This window comes from Podarcis gaigeae, assembly GCF_964106915.1.
Source record: "Podarcis gaigeae genome assembly, chromosome: 7".
NCBI lineage: Eukaryota > Metazoa > Chordata > Lepidosauria > Squamata > Lacertidae > Podarcis > Podarcis gaigeae.
The window spans coordinates 80,303,099-80,319,687 of record NC_139683.1 but is presented as its reverse complement, the minus strand read 5'-3'; the positions used below and the strand labels follow the sequence as shown (position 1 = coordinate 80,319,687).

The following is a 16,589-nucleotide window of genomic DNA, read 5'->3' as shown; positions in this document are numbered from 1 at the left end:
TGTGAGTCTCCAAATTAATCCACTTTTTCAGATGCCTGAGATCGTTGCACACTTTCTGTCTTTCCTTTCCTAACCACAAATCACAATCACACCATCCCCCATGAATCTCCTGATCACCAATGCTAATGTACAATGAACAAGGAGAAACAATAGTTGATGTTCTGAAAGAATTGATGTTTGCATAAAATTTAGTAAGTTTAGAAAAGCTTGCATGGTGTTTAGTAAGTAACAGTACAATCCTATCCATGTCTAAGCAGCCTGAGGTTGCAATCCTGTACCCGCTTGGCAGGAAATAAGGCCTATGGCACGCAGTGAGGCTTACTTCTGAGTAGACATACAAAGCACCGCATTGTTGATTGCTATTGTAGTGTACATTGCTATCAAAGTTAGAAGTAAAAATGCCAACTAAACATGTTAAGATGGGGGGGAAGAAAGAGAAAAAGTTCCAGACTACATGCAGAGAGGAATGTAATGAGGAGTTTCCATGCAAAAAAATTAGAATGACATGTTATTACAAAGGAGGGGGGGGGGATTTATTTCAGCCTAGGGCCGAATGTATTTTTGGAAAACCACCTGAGGGCCATATGCCAGTGGTTGGTGGAGCCGGAGGCAAAAAGGGGCGGAGCAACAAATGTATCAAAAATCCAAGCATCTGGGGCGATTTGTAGTGGGATATCAACAGGAAGCAGGTTGCTTAACCCTTTCTCAACCCTAATTGGAAAATAATTTGTATAGTAGGCAACCCAGATTTGTGAGACTGAATTATGGCAACCATACTAATGTCTGAATGATGGAATGCATTTTTAAAAACAAAAAACACCCATTGCATTTTCCTGGCCTCTCCACTGGTCCAGTTCTCATGTCATAGTAGGCAAGTTCACATTAAACCATTAACGTTGCTTTACCTGGGCTGTGTGTCATCTCCTCAATAGCACATGGAGGAAAGCAATTGTAATCCTTGGCATAGTGTTGCATCTGAACCGGGAATTGTGGTTTGCTTGGCTCCTACAAGCAACGTTCAGTAAGCCAAGAACAAACCTTGGTGGATTCAGCTATGATATAAATTCTAAAGAAAATAAGACCCAGAAACTTTGGGTGGTCCATAATGTTGCTTGCCCAAACGATTGATAGCTAGGATGGCATTATCACGCTACTCCTTTTCTGAAGCAGCTGCACTGCCTACCAGTCTGTTTCTAATTCAAAGTGCTGGCTTTGAACTATAAATAAATGATATGAGTTCTGATAATCTCAAGGAGTGTCTTCTCCAATATCAACGATGGGGAATCTGTTGCAGTCTGGTAAGCAAGGAGGTGCCTTCCTTGCTGGCCAATGGGGTGTCCCCAGAGCCCTTTCACCTCCTTCCCAAAGGCCAGTAAGGAAGGTGGCTCATACTGAACTTTGGAAAGGTGGGCACAAGGTCTCTGAGATGCTGTCAGAGACCTCCCGCTCCCTTCCCAAAGCCCAGTAAATGAGGAAAACCTGCTGGGTACATGGGTGGTGATGGGAAATAAAGGAGAGTAGAGAACTTTGGGTTTCCCTGGCTCTCCATTTATTTATTTATCCCACCCACCTACCTGCATAAGGTTGTGATCACAAAAGTAAAACAAGTGCAGTAATAATATTATTTATACCCTGCCCATCTTACTGGGTTTCCCCAGCCACTCTGGGCGGCTTATAACACATAAAACATTGTAAAAATATTATGCATTAAAAATTTCCTGATACAGGAGTGCCTTCATGTGTCTTCTAAAAGTCAGAGAGATGTTTCTTTCCTTGACATCTGATGAGAGGGCATTCCACAGGGTGGGTGCCACTACCGAGAGCTTGCTGTAGTTTCTGGAATTTGTGGTCTGGCTTGCCAATTGTTGTTGGTGTGCTTCTTTGCTTGCTTTTGCGGGGGGAGGTTGTGTTCATAATATTATTCGCATGGGGGGCGGATCTAGTGAATTTGTGGTCCTTGGTCTTTCGTTTCTGGGCATATTATGTGTGATTGTGGGCACGTTCTTGTGTGTGCTGTACGCTATGCCTTACCATTTCCTGCCCTTTAAACTCTGCTTCTCCCTCTTTGTATTGTCCCTTGTCCCTAGTTTAAAGTGAACTCCCTTCTTCCTTTGTTTTATAGCCTGTTTGGGGGTTGAAGTGTCCTTTCCCTTCCTCATCCAAGCAGTGTAGTGTTCTGTGGGTTGTGTGAGCCGAATTTTTAATGCTTTTTTTTCCTGCCTGCCATTTTCTGAGCTTCACTAGAACTCCAGGCCATCAGCCGCACCAGCCCATGGCATTTCATAGAGTTGTAGAGTTGGAAGGGACCCCCCCTGCTGTTTCCACAAATCTTTGGTTCAGCAATCACTGCAGCTCTGTTTTATTTCATTTTTTTGGTGGTCTCCATTAGCTCCAGGCCAACAGCTGCAGTAGCTCTGTGGAAGTCTTGGGCCATGGACAAGAGGAAGCTGCTGAAGGCTGAGGCCCTTAAGGCAACATATAAATCAGCTCATAAGCATCGCCCTCCTCTGATGGTGTCAACCTCTGCAATCGTGGGCGCCAAGCCCAATTGGCGTGGGGGGAACAAGGGGACTGGTGAAGCTGCCACCCTCCATTACATCCCAGATACTGTGGCTGGGGGCACTGCCGTTGCCAAAGGTGTTGTGTTTAAGGTGAGCCACCAGAGTCTGGTTAAGTTTCCTGCCCTTTTCTCTTTTCAACCAGTTGTTGTGATGAAGAGGCTTTGCCTGAAGTTTTTGTGCACCCTGAGTCCTTGTGGAGTCTTCTCTGAAGATGGATTTTGGGGATTTGAGGTTCCTACCCCAGCCTCTCCCCATTTCTGTGCCACCTGATCCTTCACTTTCTTACTCTGTTTTGCTTCAGCCTGGTCCTCTCAATCTTTCTGTAGTATCCTTGCCCCTGACTAGTAAGGATCCATGCAAGCATTTGTTGCCTGTTTCATAACATAGCCCAGCTGCTGCCGCTGTTTCCTTGTAAACATAGCTTCACCTGATTCCTCAGATATTACTTCAAATCTTTTGGGTGATATACCTAAAGAGCTGCCAGTTATAGTTTCTAGTTTCTTCTCTGCGGTGGTGTCTTTGGCTCCTGCTTCAGTTCCTACTTAGATCTTTGTGGCTTTATCTGTTTGACCCATGAAGACCCAACCCTCTGTAACTCCAGCAATACCTACTGTTCCTGTTGTGTTACCTTTGCCAAACCACTGTTCACGGCCTGATAAACATGTGAACACATGGTGCCACGCACACAAGAGGGTGAAATCTGCGTCTGCGCTCAGTGGTCTGCAAATGAACTGTGGACCTGAACACGATGGAGGAATCCCCATCTCCTACTACATCAAGCCTTTCTTAAAACTATATTATTGTTGAGTTATGTTTGTTTGCCATTTTTTTATGCTGTACAGAAATGAGTGGTTGAATAAATAAAGCAGTGTAAATATGTTTTGAATATTCTTGTGGCATTAAGTATTACGCTAATGTGTGTTTCATTGATGTTAATTTCACAGCTGGTGGCTCATACTACATGATCTCAAGATCATTAGGGCCGGAATTTGGTGGAGCTGTGGGAATCTGTTTTTACTTGGGCACAACTTTTGCAGGGGCTATGTATATTCTTGGCACAATTGAAATTCTACTGGTAAGTTGTCGTTTAAAAAGCGTTAAAAAACGTTAATGTAGCACTAACTACACATCCCCTCCTTTCTAATAAACTACAATACTGTTTTTATTAAAAACATCAGAGAGAGCGAGCCATGAGACTTGGAAAAGTACATGTCCATAATGAATTTTATTTATGGAATAACATACTGTCTGAAATGAAGGGGCGCAGACCATAATATTGTATTTTTATTTTGTACTGTACTCTGGGACCTTATGGTGAAGGGTTGATAAGAAATCAAATTAATAATAATAATTAAAATTGGGATGACAATATTTAAGTATTAGATAAAAACATTTACTTTTTTAAAGACTTCCCTGAGTTAATTGGGCAATATATGTACTATCTCATGTGCACACACATACTTGTGTACCCTGCATGCATTTATGAAAATTGCTGGCGGCAAGAACTACCTTAAAGAGAGCTGTTATCCTCTTCTTTTACACAGAAGAAATTCATTTTTAAAAGAATGATGCTTGCTGTGATGCATGAATATTTTAAACCAGATTTTGTGAGCTTGTGACCCTCCAGATGTTGGCCATCATCCTTGAGTGCTGGCCATGCTGCTTGGGGCTGATGGAGAATGGAGTCACAGCAACATCTGGAGGGCCACATGTTACTCACACCTGATATATGACTTTTGCTTCACAGATATTTTGCCTATAAGCACTTTTATGCAAACTTAATAAATAGATTAACTTGCACAGATATTTTTCAGATTATATTTCCAAGTTTTATTTTCTAAAACCATGTTGAAATAAAAGAAAAATCCTAATTTGACAAATGATGAAACGGTTGTCAAGTACTAATTTCCCCCAGTTTTGTTTTAAAAGCTAACTTTTTGAGGTAACAGTCTTGCTGTTCTTTGATTACTTAAGTGATCTGAAAGTTAACTATCTTGGAATTACATGCTAAAAGCTGTCTGATATTTGTTTTCCTTACAGAAATACATTTCCCCCAATGCTGCTATTTTTGAAGGCGGTGAGGAAGCCATGTTAAACAACATGAGAGTTTATGGGACATGCATCCTTGCTCTGATGGCCCTCGTCGTTTTTGTGGGCGTCAAATACGTCAATAAGCTTGCCCTCGTCTTTTTGGCTTGTGTAATTCTTTCAATTTTTGCCATTTATGCTGGGGTTATTAAAACTGCTTTTGAACCACCAATCTTTCCGTAAGTAAAGGATAAGGTTTTTTTTTAGATATGTGATTATTATTACAGCATGCTTTAAATATCTGGAATCTACTTGGTTCAGACATTGAAGCAAAAATTTGAATTCCTGAACTCAGTGAGCCCCCTGAGTCATCAGAACCTTCCCAAACTCATATGTCCTTTATTAGTGTCGCTGGGAGACACTCTGAGCTGAATCTGGAGAGCTTGGCAGGGACTGAGAGAAAGGAAGAGCTTGATGCTCCCATCGTGGGGACAGTTGGGGTGGTTTCCTCTCCAGTTGTCTTCTGCCAGTTGATGAAGACTTCTTATTCCAGCAGGCCCAGCCAGCCGATCCTTTATCTGAAGACAGTGCCGCATGAGTGGAGTTCTGCTTGCACAGTGGGACTACCATTTCTTGTCCTCTCCCCTGTGCCCCCACAATCTGCTCCAGAGGATCCCCTAATCCTCCAGAGCAGATTTAGTGAGTGTGTGGAGGGCTTGAAGGGACAGGAGAGGGAGAGGAAGTTCCATTGTCCGCAAAGTAATTTGTTGTGCGAGTGGAACTGCCATGTTGGATACAGCCTGTTGTATTTTATCATATGTTACTCCTTTCTCTGTTGTGTTTTTCTTGATGATGGTGGTTTTTTTGACGTGATTTTTAACCACTTGTAAGCCTTCTGAGGAAATGCCTTTCCTTAGAAGGGCAAGCTAAATACTTCTGTGCAAATATACTCATGTGCACTTAAATGTAGGTTTTGTGCCAGTCATCACTCACTTACCGTATTTTTCGTCCTATAGGGCGCACCGGCCCATAGGACGCACCTCATTTTTTGGGGGGGGGGGAATGAATAAAAAAAATTATCCCCCCCCAGCCGCGGCTGCCGCCCCAAGCCTTGCGCACACCTGCCCGAAGCTCCGGAGGGCTCCGCGTGCTTCGGGCGGCAGGCTGCTGCCCTAAGCCTCGTGCGCCCGGCGGGACCTCCTGCTGGGCGCGCAAGGCTTGCGGACACTCGCCCGAAGCACGGGGAGCCCTCCGGAGGGCTCCGCATGCTTCAGACGGCAGGCTGCCACCCCAAGCCTCGCGCGCCCAGCGGGACCTCCCGCCGGGCTTGCAAGGCTTGCGGATAGCTTCCTGAAGCCTGGAGAGCGAGAGGGGTCGGTGCGCACTGATGCCTCTCGCTCTCCAGGCTTCAGCGAAAGCCTGCATTCGCCCCATAGGACGCACACACATTTCACCTTCATTTTTGGAGGGGAAAAAGTGCATCCTATGGGGCGGAAAATACGGTAACTTGCTTCTTTACATGACTTCATTAATTGTTGAACACATGTACTGATGAACAGGCAGGTACTAAAGAGGAAGTGAGAACATGCGCATTTCTAAAAAGTCTTTATTTTTCAAAATACATATTCTCTGCTAGGGGAAAAATACATTTTTCCCAAATGGGGCAGAATTCTTGACTTTACTATATAACTACAGTTATCCTAGCTTGAACATACTTGTTAAATCAAATGATAAAAATTTGTTAAATCAGGTGTAGCATTTGATTGATTTTTATTTTGTGTTCTAGCGTTTGCCTCCTTGGAAATCGTACATTAGTAAGAGATACTGATTTTCCTTGTGTCAAATATTATGAAGAAAACAATATGACAGTGACTACCAAGCTGTGGGAAAATTTCTGCGGTAGCCCACTATTAAATGCCACCTGTGATGAATATTTCATTCTAAACAACGTCACAGAAATTCAGGGGATTCCAGGAGTCGCAAGCGGAGTCTTACTTGGTGAGTTTACATCTTGTGAAGTGACAACTGCACCTTTAACCACACGTGTAGAAACTAGGTAACCCAAATGTTTTCTACTGATAGGGGTATAGTAAGGAAGCCTTTTAACTCCTGCTCTTTTTAGCATCAGTTTGTACTTATTGCTGCCTGAACACATTCTCTTCAGACTGTTGCGATTGCCCAGTTTGCCAGGGTTGCTTGTGCATGTGCAGATGACACTTCCCATATGAACTGGTCCTTAGTTCAGTGCTGGCCCTAGACCAGTGTTTCCCAACCTTGGGCCTCCAGCTGTTTTTGAACTAGATCATCCCTGACCACTGGTCTTGCTAGCTAGGGATGATGGGAGTTGTAGGCCAAAAACATCTGGAGGCCCTAGGATGGGAAACACTGCCCTAGACTAACTAATATCCATAGCAGGCTACGAAGGACCTGCTCACAAATTTATTGACAGCTGCACGAATGATTATAGTTAGAAAGGGGATGGGACAAGCAGAATATAAAATGGAAGAATGGTATAAAGAGGTGTGGGATATAGCTATTAACGATAAATTAACATGTGCCATTAAGGTAAGGCGGGGAATATGCAGGAGAAATGATTTTGAGGAGATATGGAAGGTGTTTGTAGAATTTATACTGTTGAAACGGAAGGGGTTCAAACCATTGCAAGAGGTGTTGAAATTTTGGGAGGTTGGATGGATACAATGGAATGGTCTCGGTGGTGGGGTGCACATTTTTATTCTTATTTATTTATGAGTATTACTTAGTCTGTTTTTAAAAATTATTTTTATTTTGACAAACTAGTATCCTTGCAAGGAGTATCCTCAGCACCTTTTCTCCATTGCAGTCCATTTCATTACTTTTATGCAGATTTGTTAGTATGATTTATTTGTGCCACATAATATGCACTTTCTCATGAAAATGAAAAGAAAAAGAAAAAGAACACAAATTATTGGCCATACAGATCAGTATTGCCAGTTTTACAAGTGAAAATTAACTGTTTATATTACATATTACCTTTTTCAAGCCCAGTGTGCTCCAGCCCTGCCTTGACTTGAAATCCTGTTCCATTTACACTTAGCGAATGCTTTACTGCTGACTTCAGCAGGATGCGGAATACATTCATCACACTTTTTGTTATAAGCCTAATAAACATCTTCATTCTGGGATAATTACCGTATTTTTTGCTCTATAAGACGCTCCAGGCCATAAGGAGGAGGAAAACAAGAAAAAAATATTCTGAATCCCAGAAGCCAGAGCAGCAAGAGGGATCGCTGAGCAGTGAAAGCAGCAATCCCTCTTGCTGTTCTGGCTTCTGGGATAGCTGCGCAGCCTGCATTCGCTCCATAAGACGCACACACATTTCCCCTTACTTTTTAGGAGAGAAAAAGTGTGCCTTATAGAGCAAAAAATACGGTAATATCCCAGAAACTTCAAGTGGTCAAAACAAATAAGGTTTTCTTATCGAGAAGAGAACCGTATTTTGAGGAGGAGTGAATGATTTGCATGAGTTAGTGTTTATATATGTTTAGAAGCTGGCCTGAGTGAGTAAACTTTTGTTCTTATTCCTCACCAGATAATTTGTGGAGTGTATATGGAGACAAATTCGCATTTGTGGAGAAACAGGATCAGCCATCAGTTCCTGTTTTAGAAGAGACAGATGCGAAAATTAAATACTATGTGTATTCGGATATCATGACCTATTTCACCATGCTAGTAGGAATTTATTTTCCATCTGTGACAGGTATAGTCCCCCCCCCCTTTCTCTCTCTCACAACTGAAGTGATTCTCTGTGTATTGATTAGAATTGCATATTGGATTTAATTTGCCTAACTCAGCTCTGTGTGTCCTAGTTGCACATACATGTAAAAAAAAGTGCATGTAAATGTCTTTTCTGCCAGCACTTATAATGAGATATTTAGTTTAGACACAGTAATGTTACTAACACATGGGGTAATCAGACAACAGTCAAGAATTGAGAATCAAAGAATGTACTACTTCATTGCAAAATAGAAAGATTGTGGCAATGTGGAGATTATTACAGAACAAAAAATAGTGGTTAAGCAAGCAACATTCAGATAATACTGACAGCTTATCTGCAGATGGGTGGCAAGAGATGCTAGACAGATATGTACAGCCTTATTGGTATATGGAGAGTTAAGTGTGTGCTGTTAGCAGCAGTGAGGTTAACTAAAAAAAGTGGGAAGGAGGGAACAGAGATGAAATAAGAAAGAGAAGTGCCTTGGAGTGTGAGAAAAGGAGACAGAGATTGTCTTTGGCATCAGATTGTCAGGGCTTCCTGGGGTCAGATGCTATGTGGAGCTGCAGTTAGCTGAACCTTCAGGTCCCTGGAGCTCTTAAGACATTGCATGGCTTCCTGGAATGGGAGTAAGAGGAGAGGCACATAGCAATTTTTCCTTGGGGTCCCTAACTGAACCGAGCTATCCAGGTCAGAGATTCAGTGGTATGTGAGGCTGTTCAGTTAAGGCCTTCAGTTCTGCTCCGCTACTCGCATAATTTCTTCATTACTTAACAAAATGTATCTACTTCTTTATTGGTTAAAAGAAAAACAACAACCTAAATGGTTTACAAAAATTTACTATATATTTTGGAAAATGGTCTGTCTGTATATTTGTCTGCCCGCCTGTTCTCTATGGGTTCAGACACCAGTCGAGTTGGTATCATTAAACTCTACATGAGGGTTCCTGAGGTTGTCGGGGTGGTCTCCACTGACATTTGGATGCCAGGTGCCATTGTGAATTAAGATAGTGGACCAAAACACGACTTTGCCCAGTTTGGTGTGACGGGCCCAAACTGCGCTGATGTGGATGCTGCTGAAAATATCACCCAGTTTCATGTGACTTTGCCCAATTTGGTGCTACAGGTCCAAACTGCACATAATTGGATGACTCTGAAGGTACTATTGCCCGTTTTGGTGTAACAGATCACAACTGTGTTGATGTGGATGCCTCTCAAAATATTGTCACCCAGCTTGGTATGAGAGCTCCTGAGATGGAGTCTTCATCTTTGTTTTGATACTGGATGCTGTTTTGATTCAAGATGGCAAACCAGAAAGATGACTTTGGCATGACTTTGCCCAAACTGATGTGACTGTTACAAATGAGATCTCCTGAGGTGGAGGAGCTGGTTTTTGTCTACGTTTGGATGCCGTTGGATGCAGTGAGCCATGTGTCTGCGTTGAAGGCAGAAAACAACAATTTAGGAAGTAGAACGCTCACCCTCTCTGCTGCAAAGCACCTCTGTATTTTTCATGGAGGCAAGAAGAGACCTTTCTTGAAAGTTGCATCTAAATTTCATAGAAAGCAGTAATTAGTCCTGCCCACCTTTTGTCTGTCTGCTGCTCACCATCTGGAACTGATGGGGCATTCCACAGATGTCCACATGACCTTAAAGGGTATAGAGCCAGTGCTTTAGATTAATGGGCATTATTTTGTCTCATTTCTTCCTTCTTACTTAGGTAAGAAAGTAACTAATTCAACATCATCTAGATCAGGCTTCCTCAACCTCAGCCCTCCAGATGTTTTTGGCCTACAACTCCCATGATCCCTAGCTAGCAGGACCAGTGGTCAGGAATGATGGGAATTGTAGTCTCAAAACACCTGGAGGGCTGAGGTTGAGGAAGCCTGATCTAGATGGAGTAGGGCTTTTATCTCCCCAGCCAATGAATCTCAGATACTGCCTGTGCCAGCCGGGATAACTACTCACTCAACGAGCACAGCAGCTGCTTCCACTGCCTTTTCTGTCAGTGCAGAGCGGCCACTAAACTCAATTCAGTAGACCATTATAAGACAGGCAGGTATGCTTCAGCTGAAGCACCATTTGGTCAGACGGTCCTGAAGCAAGTCCTTTGCCAATAATTTGGTTGCTACCAATTTCCCACCCTATATCTGGATCATTTAGTATGTCCTGGATTGATGAGCTTCACTAGCAACATAGAAAGAACCATTGGGCTCATATCTGATGGGTAGTTATTATTAATAGTTTCCTGGCTTTAGATAATTCTAAAGTACTATTTTTTTGTAGTTTTTTTTAAGGAAGTGGGTTTCCTACATTTTAGGCAATGTTGTTCCTCCTAGACTGACTTGGTAGAGCTTAGTGAGGACGCAACTGCATGCTGGGAGCATTCTACTTCCCTAAATTGTTATTTCCTGCCTTCATCACAAGGTGATACTGCAATCTCAGATTGAAGAACTTCTATCAGCATCAAGAACTACCTTTCAGGTAGGAACCAATGGTTCCTTTTCACTCATCTATTGTTCAGACACTAGTCCAGGGCCCACACAATATCCTGTGATTCAGATGTCATGGAGAAATAGAGCTGTGTGTCATCAGTGTACTGACCATTAGAGAAAGAATTGTTCCTTGCAGCACCTCACAGCACAACCCCCAGGGGGCTGAAGGGTCACTCTCCCAATCCTGTTCTCTGGACTTAGTCCTGGAGGTAGAACTGGAACCACTGTAACACAGTGCCTTGAGTTCAGATACTCAGAATTCAAATGTGTAATTCAGAGTGAAGCGTTTAATTTAGTAAGAACAAAGAAATAAGAATTTGTGTGTCTGTAAAAATCTTATATTCAGTATTTAGGGTTTTTTGGCGTGAGAGAAGTATTTTTGGGTACGCAATATGAACAAGTCCTGCAGATGAGATAGAGCATATTATTTTAGTATGACTGCCAAAACAGGGAATGAACTGGAATTTTGTTGGCATCTCTTTCCATGTCTATAAAAATAAGGGCTTTGTCTTCCTTTGTGTTGCTTTGATTCCTGCAAGAAATGGAAGAAGCTGTCCGAACTTGTTCTCTCATGTAATGAATACTATTGGGACATAATACATTTCCTAAGGTCATCCATGTCTTGATATTAGCTAATTGGCTGAAAAGTATTGCTGGAACTCTTCCATAGAAGTCTCTTGTACAGCACAAGCTGAACTTTTGCACTGACATCTTCGCTTTTTCCTTTATGGTCATAACACTTTTCTTCACCTTTTTCAAAGTATAGAGGTAGACTTTGTTTTGAACCTTTTGGTTTATATGTCTTTTCTTCAGGAGTGAAGCTTGCTTGTAAAATAGTGAAGAAACATTCATTTTGGCAAGCCTTTAGGGGTTGCTTCTTAGCCTTGCCGGAATGGATTGCAGACTTGTTGCTAGAAGTTTGCTACAGTGTAGTTTTGCCTCATAATATGATTAAAATATATTCTTCTCTCAGTTCCAACAGGTAGCCTGGGCTGTATAATGTATCAAACAAGGTCATTATTATGTTCATATGTCTGTGTCCACAAAAGAGACATTGACTACAGCTAATTATAGTTTCTGTATTTGAGTATCACCAAATATTGTTCTCAAAACATAGTTCTTTTATCCTAAATTTGTATTTGCACTAAAAGATATTTTCTGCTTCTACCAGTACTTTTCTGCTGCTGGTTTTGGATTTATTATTCTCTTTATTATTGGAAAACCATAATACATAGAAAAAAATCTTTCTTTAAAAAAATGAATTTATAAAAATACATTTGCAGCATTAGTAAACTAATCATTAACTAATTATCTTTTAAAAAATAATAATTCTATTAATATTATATTTATACACTTTGTAGCCAAGACCAGATATCAAAAATAAAGAAATCAGGTAGTGAGGGAAAGAAAAAAGTTGAGAAAATAAAAATAAAAATGACATATAAAGGAATATTATCTATCCTTAGGCATCTTTTTCTTCAGTAGTCCATGACTTTTCCAGCCTTTACCCAATAGTCCAAAAGCCTTCTGAACCTTTCTAGGCTCAGCAAAATGTGAAAAGCACAGTATTTCTCCTAATACATAGCCTGAACTAATTTTCTAAACAGAGAAGACCCTTTTCTGTCTAGCAGCCTCATTGATTAGGCATAGGAGCCTTTGGCACACTGCAAGATGTGGCCAAGAACAAACTTTGACTACAGCTCTTGGTTAAGGAGGAGAGAGCTTAACCACAATCCCGGGTTTGAACTTGCACACTAAGCCAAAACCTGGCTTAGGTATGCGCTGCACTGAACTAAAAGGGTTGGGAAGGAACCAAGCAGTTATGAGCTTCTCCCCAGAATGTTCATGCTAAGCCATTGTTTTGTTTAGCATTGTATGTGACTATGACCAGTGTATTGACATTGACCTGGTTCTCACATCATTGTAAGTCAGAGTATGTCTTACCACGACTGCACTGACTTCCAATGGGGAGTTTGAATCTGCTTTGATTCTCTCTAGACTCTTTAGGTCAGCACAGGGCAGCAGCTCAGCATGTTGTCTGAAGCTGAGATCATACCTAATCATGAGCTATAGGCAAGGTGTGTCTTGTGGTTTTGGTTAAGGAGGACACCTTGCCCACAATCCCAGGTTCAGGCAATGTGATAAGCCATCCCTTAGCTTAGCTATTTCTCTAAAAAGCCCAGGGAGAGGCAAAGCAGCTGCAGCTTCCTCCTTGGGAGCCAGCAAATTTGCATATCTGTGCTAAGTTTTGGTTTAATGTGATGTGCAAACGCAGCCACTGTGACTGTTTGTAGAGCTGGCAGTTGGAAAGGACTTTTGGAACATTTGACTCTTGAAGGATCATCAAATGCAGACCTTCTTAATAGTCTTCACCAGGTCTTGAAGTTGTTATTCCCTTCCCTTCTCCCTTTCCAGCTCTCTGCTAAAGGTGTGATTGACCAGATATAGTCCTTTGCTTGTTCTGGTAGTAGTATGTTATGGTTGTTGCTTTAATGACAGGTTGCATCTATCAACTTAATATAACTGGAATAATCAGGAACTAGATGACATCCCATTTTTTTCTATTTCTGTATGTATTTTAGGCATTATGGCAGGTTCAAACAGGTCAGGGGATCTTCGGGATGCTCAAAAAGCTATTCCAACTGGAACAATTCTGGCCATTTTAACAACATCATTTATCTGTATCCTTTTAATGCAATTTGCGGGGTCTAGATTTCATATTCTTGGTTTGTTTAATTAGGTTTTTGTTTTGAGAATGCACAGACATATGATAGTAAAATGTGGTTATGAGGGAATCCTAAATATTTTATTTTCAGTTATGAGTAGGGTTGTTGGGATTTGATGAACCTTTAAGCAGAAAGCATAAGCCACTTCTCCAGGAATAGTACATCTCGTATTAGTTTATATAGAAGCTACACCTCATTCTGACTGATTGATAAAACCGATGGGATTTGCAGCATTAATATTGGTAGATACATATAAGAGCTTTGTACTACAGTATTATAGATGGAAACATGTGAACCATTATAGTATTTGTTTTATAACATTAAATGTAACCAGAGATATATGAAAATAATAAGCTGTAATGGAGCAAATAATAAAGCAAAAACGTGAAGGGAATATCTCCCTTCTTTTTCTATTCTGATTTTTTTTTTTTTTTTTTAGGTATAGAAACAGAATATGGTACAGTCAAAGTTTAAATACTCTGCCAAATTCAATGTGGAAGTTAAAACCTTTCCCAAAGAAATCAGTGCTTAGCTTCTTTGGGGTGTTCAGTAATGTGTGCTGTTCTTTTAATGCATGGGTAGGCAAACTAAGGCCCGGGGGCTGGATCCGGCCCAATCGCCTTCTCAATCCGGCCCGCGGACGGTCCTGGAATCAGCGTGTTTTTACATGAGTAGAATGTGTCCTTTTATTTAAAATGCATCTTTGGGTTATTTGTGGGGCCTGCATGGTGTTTTTACATGAGTAGAATGTGTCCTTTTATTTAAAATGCATCTCTGGGTTATTTGTGGGGCATAGGAATTCGTTCATATTTTCCCCCAAAATATAGTCTGGCCCCCCACAAGGTCTGAGGGACAGTGGACTGGCCCCCTGCTGAAAAAGTTTGCTGACCTCTGTTCTAATGCTTTCCAGGTGTTCTTGTGGACCTTCTGTTCCCCCCTTTTCCAATTTATGTTCCTTTTAAGTTCCTTGAGTCTTAATTGCAGATTTGTCCTGCATAGTACTTTTTGGAGCCTGTATAGAAGGAGTCGTCTTGAGAGACAAGTATGTAACAGTGGGAGGGTTTTGCTACATAATTTCAAAGGCTTCCTGTCCATACCAGTTTAAGTAGATGAAAATGTGAGATTGGGAAGTGTATATTGCAGAAGCTGGTATAGGTAATTCAAGATAATTTGAAATGGATATCAGTTGCCTGCTTTAAGTTGCACTTTTATTCATCCTGCATACATGTCCATGTTGCCAATGCATGTCTTTCTAGAAATAACATAGCCCTAAATCTTTTTTTGTGGGGGGGGGGGCTGGTGGTGGAGAGAAGCAGACTGATATTTGTGTAAGTTACTTAACGTTTCTTCCTTGATTAATGTTGCATATGATCTTTCTCCACAAGATTTGGACAAGCAGTTAATGGAAACCTGGTGATTGGTACGTTGGCATGGCCCTCTCCTTGGGTCATTGTGATTGGCTCATTCTTTTCCACATGTGGTGCTGGTCTCCAGAGCCTCACTGGTGCTCCCCGGCTGCTACAGGCAATTGCAAGAGATGGCATAGTACCATTTCTTCAAGTGAGTTTTTGCCTTCAAAATTTTCAGTGCTTTTACAATTTTGATTTAAACCCCCCCCCCAAATCTGTTGGGTAGCCCAATCTCAGCCTCTCAGTTTTAGCTGTAGTGATGTATATATGACTTCCCTTGCTGTTGTGATAGGTGGGAGTTGATGTAATATTTCTAAGATGTGTCACACCCACAGCTGTGGTTTGTGAAGTGTACTGTGAATTGTAGCTGTGTGAGGGGTGAACTACAGTTCCTATAATTTTTTTCGGGGGATCATTATGCTTTAATTGTATGGTGCAGATGTGACTGTGGTCTGCTAACATATGCAACTGAGGGAAAAACATGAAGCTCCATTTGATTTATGCTGCTTAAGGTTTGTGTGTAACAAATAATAGTTTGACTCTTTACATGGGGCCCTGTAATATTCACTTACATTACGTTCATGCCATGCATTTTTGAAACATATGTACTTCAGATAGATCCTTTGTGTGTTTATTTTTTCTCCTTTTTTGTTTTTTAACAGGTATTTGGTCATGGAAAAGCAAATGGAGAACCGACATGGGCTTTGCTTCTCACTGCGTTGATTTGTGAGATAGGCATTCTCATAGCTTCCCTGGACAGTGTAGCTCCAATCCTTTCCATGTAAGCATGTGTATTTAGGTTTCACCTATATTTTTGTAATTTATTTTGAAATAATAATAAGTAATAATAATAATAAGAGTAATACAGTTACTGTTTAATTTATGATGCTTACACGAATTTTGATGCAGAGAGTTTGAGTGACTTGTAAGAGACTTGCAAGATAGAACGGGTAGTCAGGAAAGAGAGCATGCAGTCTTGTAGTTACAGAGTATGAGGGCACTATAGGGGTGAGGTGAGAACAAAGGGAAGTAGATGGGGAAAAGATTTGATAAGAAGGTGCTACAGTGAAGGCATTTAGAAGTTAACAGAAGTTAACATAGTATGCAACCATTTGGAAAACAGTAATTTGAAAAGATCAAGGGAATTAAAGATTACAAGATAACGGAAAAAGTTTTGATAAAAAGCCAAGTAGAAGAATTTTGCAACAGGCAGTGGGAGAGGAATGAGAAAGTGAAGAAAGTTGTAGCTGCATCAGAAGAGAGAAAAGGGAAGCCACTGCAGCCGGTGTGGAAACATAGACAACTAGCCTTTTAGCAGGCAAGTAAAAAAATCAACCAAAAGCCTTTCATCAAGCAGAAGAAGGACCTTTTCTTCTTCCATGGTTAGCAGATAAGGTTGGGTGGCAAAGGAGCAGGGGAAGGGAGCTTTCTTGCTTCTCTTTATGAAATTCCATCAATTCATTGTTGCCAAATGACTTGCTAAATACTAGGCTGGAGTAAGTGTTATTTCATGTTATGTTGCCTGGCACAGTGAGGCCATTTTTAGCAGTAGCCTGATGACAAGTGTAATGGGCTATTCTTCCCTAACCAAAGTGTATTATATTACTATAGGACACA

The 16,589-nt window shown here is 41.2% G+C and overlaps 1 protein-coding gene across 3 annotated transcripts in view; it reads left to right on the top strand.

Annotated features, from left to right (window-relative positions):
* SLC12A7 (solute carrier family 12 member 7) overlaps positions 1 to 16,589 on the top strand; it is a gene marked incomplete at its 5' end in the record, with an annotated part of 97,170 nt that overhangs the window by 55,073 nt on the left and 25,508 nt on the right. For all 3 annotated transcript variants that reach the window (XM_083749678.1, XM_083749680.1, XM_083749679.1), the window contains 8 exons: positions 3,506 to 3,636; positions 4,602 to 4,828; positions 6,376 to 6,587; positions 8,161 to 8,328; positions 13,420 to 13,518; positions 14,548 to 14,605; positions 14,949 to 15,123; positions 15,635 to 15,753. In XM_083749678.1, coding sequence (XP_083605804.1) covers positions 3,506 to 3,636; positions 4,602 to 4,828; positions 6,376 to 6,587; positions 8,161 to 8,328; positions 13,420 to 13,518; positions 14,548 to 14,605; positions 14,949 to 15,123; positions 15,635 to 15,753 — 1,189 coding nt within the window. The remainder of the gene's footprint in view (positions 1 to 3,505; positions 3,637 to 4,601; positions 4,829 to 6,375; positions 6,588 to 8,160; positions 8,329 to 13,419; positions 13,519 to 14,547; positions 14,606 to 14,948; positions 15,124 to 15,634; positions 15,754 to 16,589) is intronic.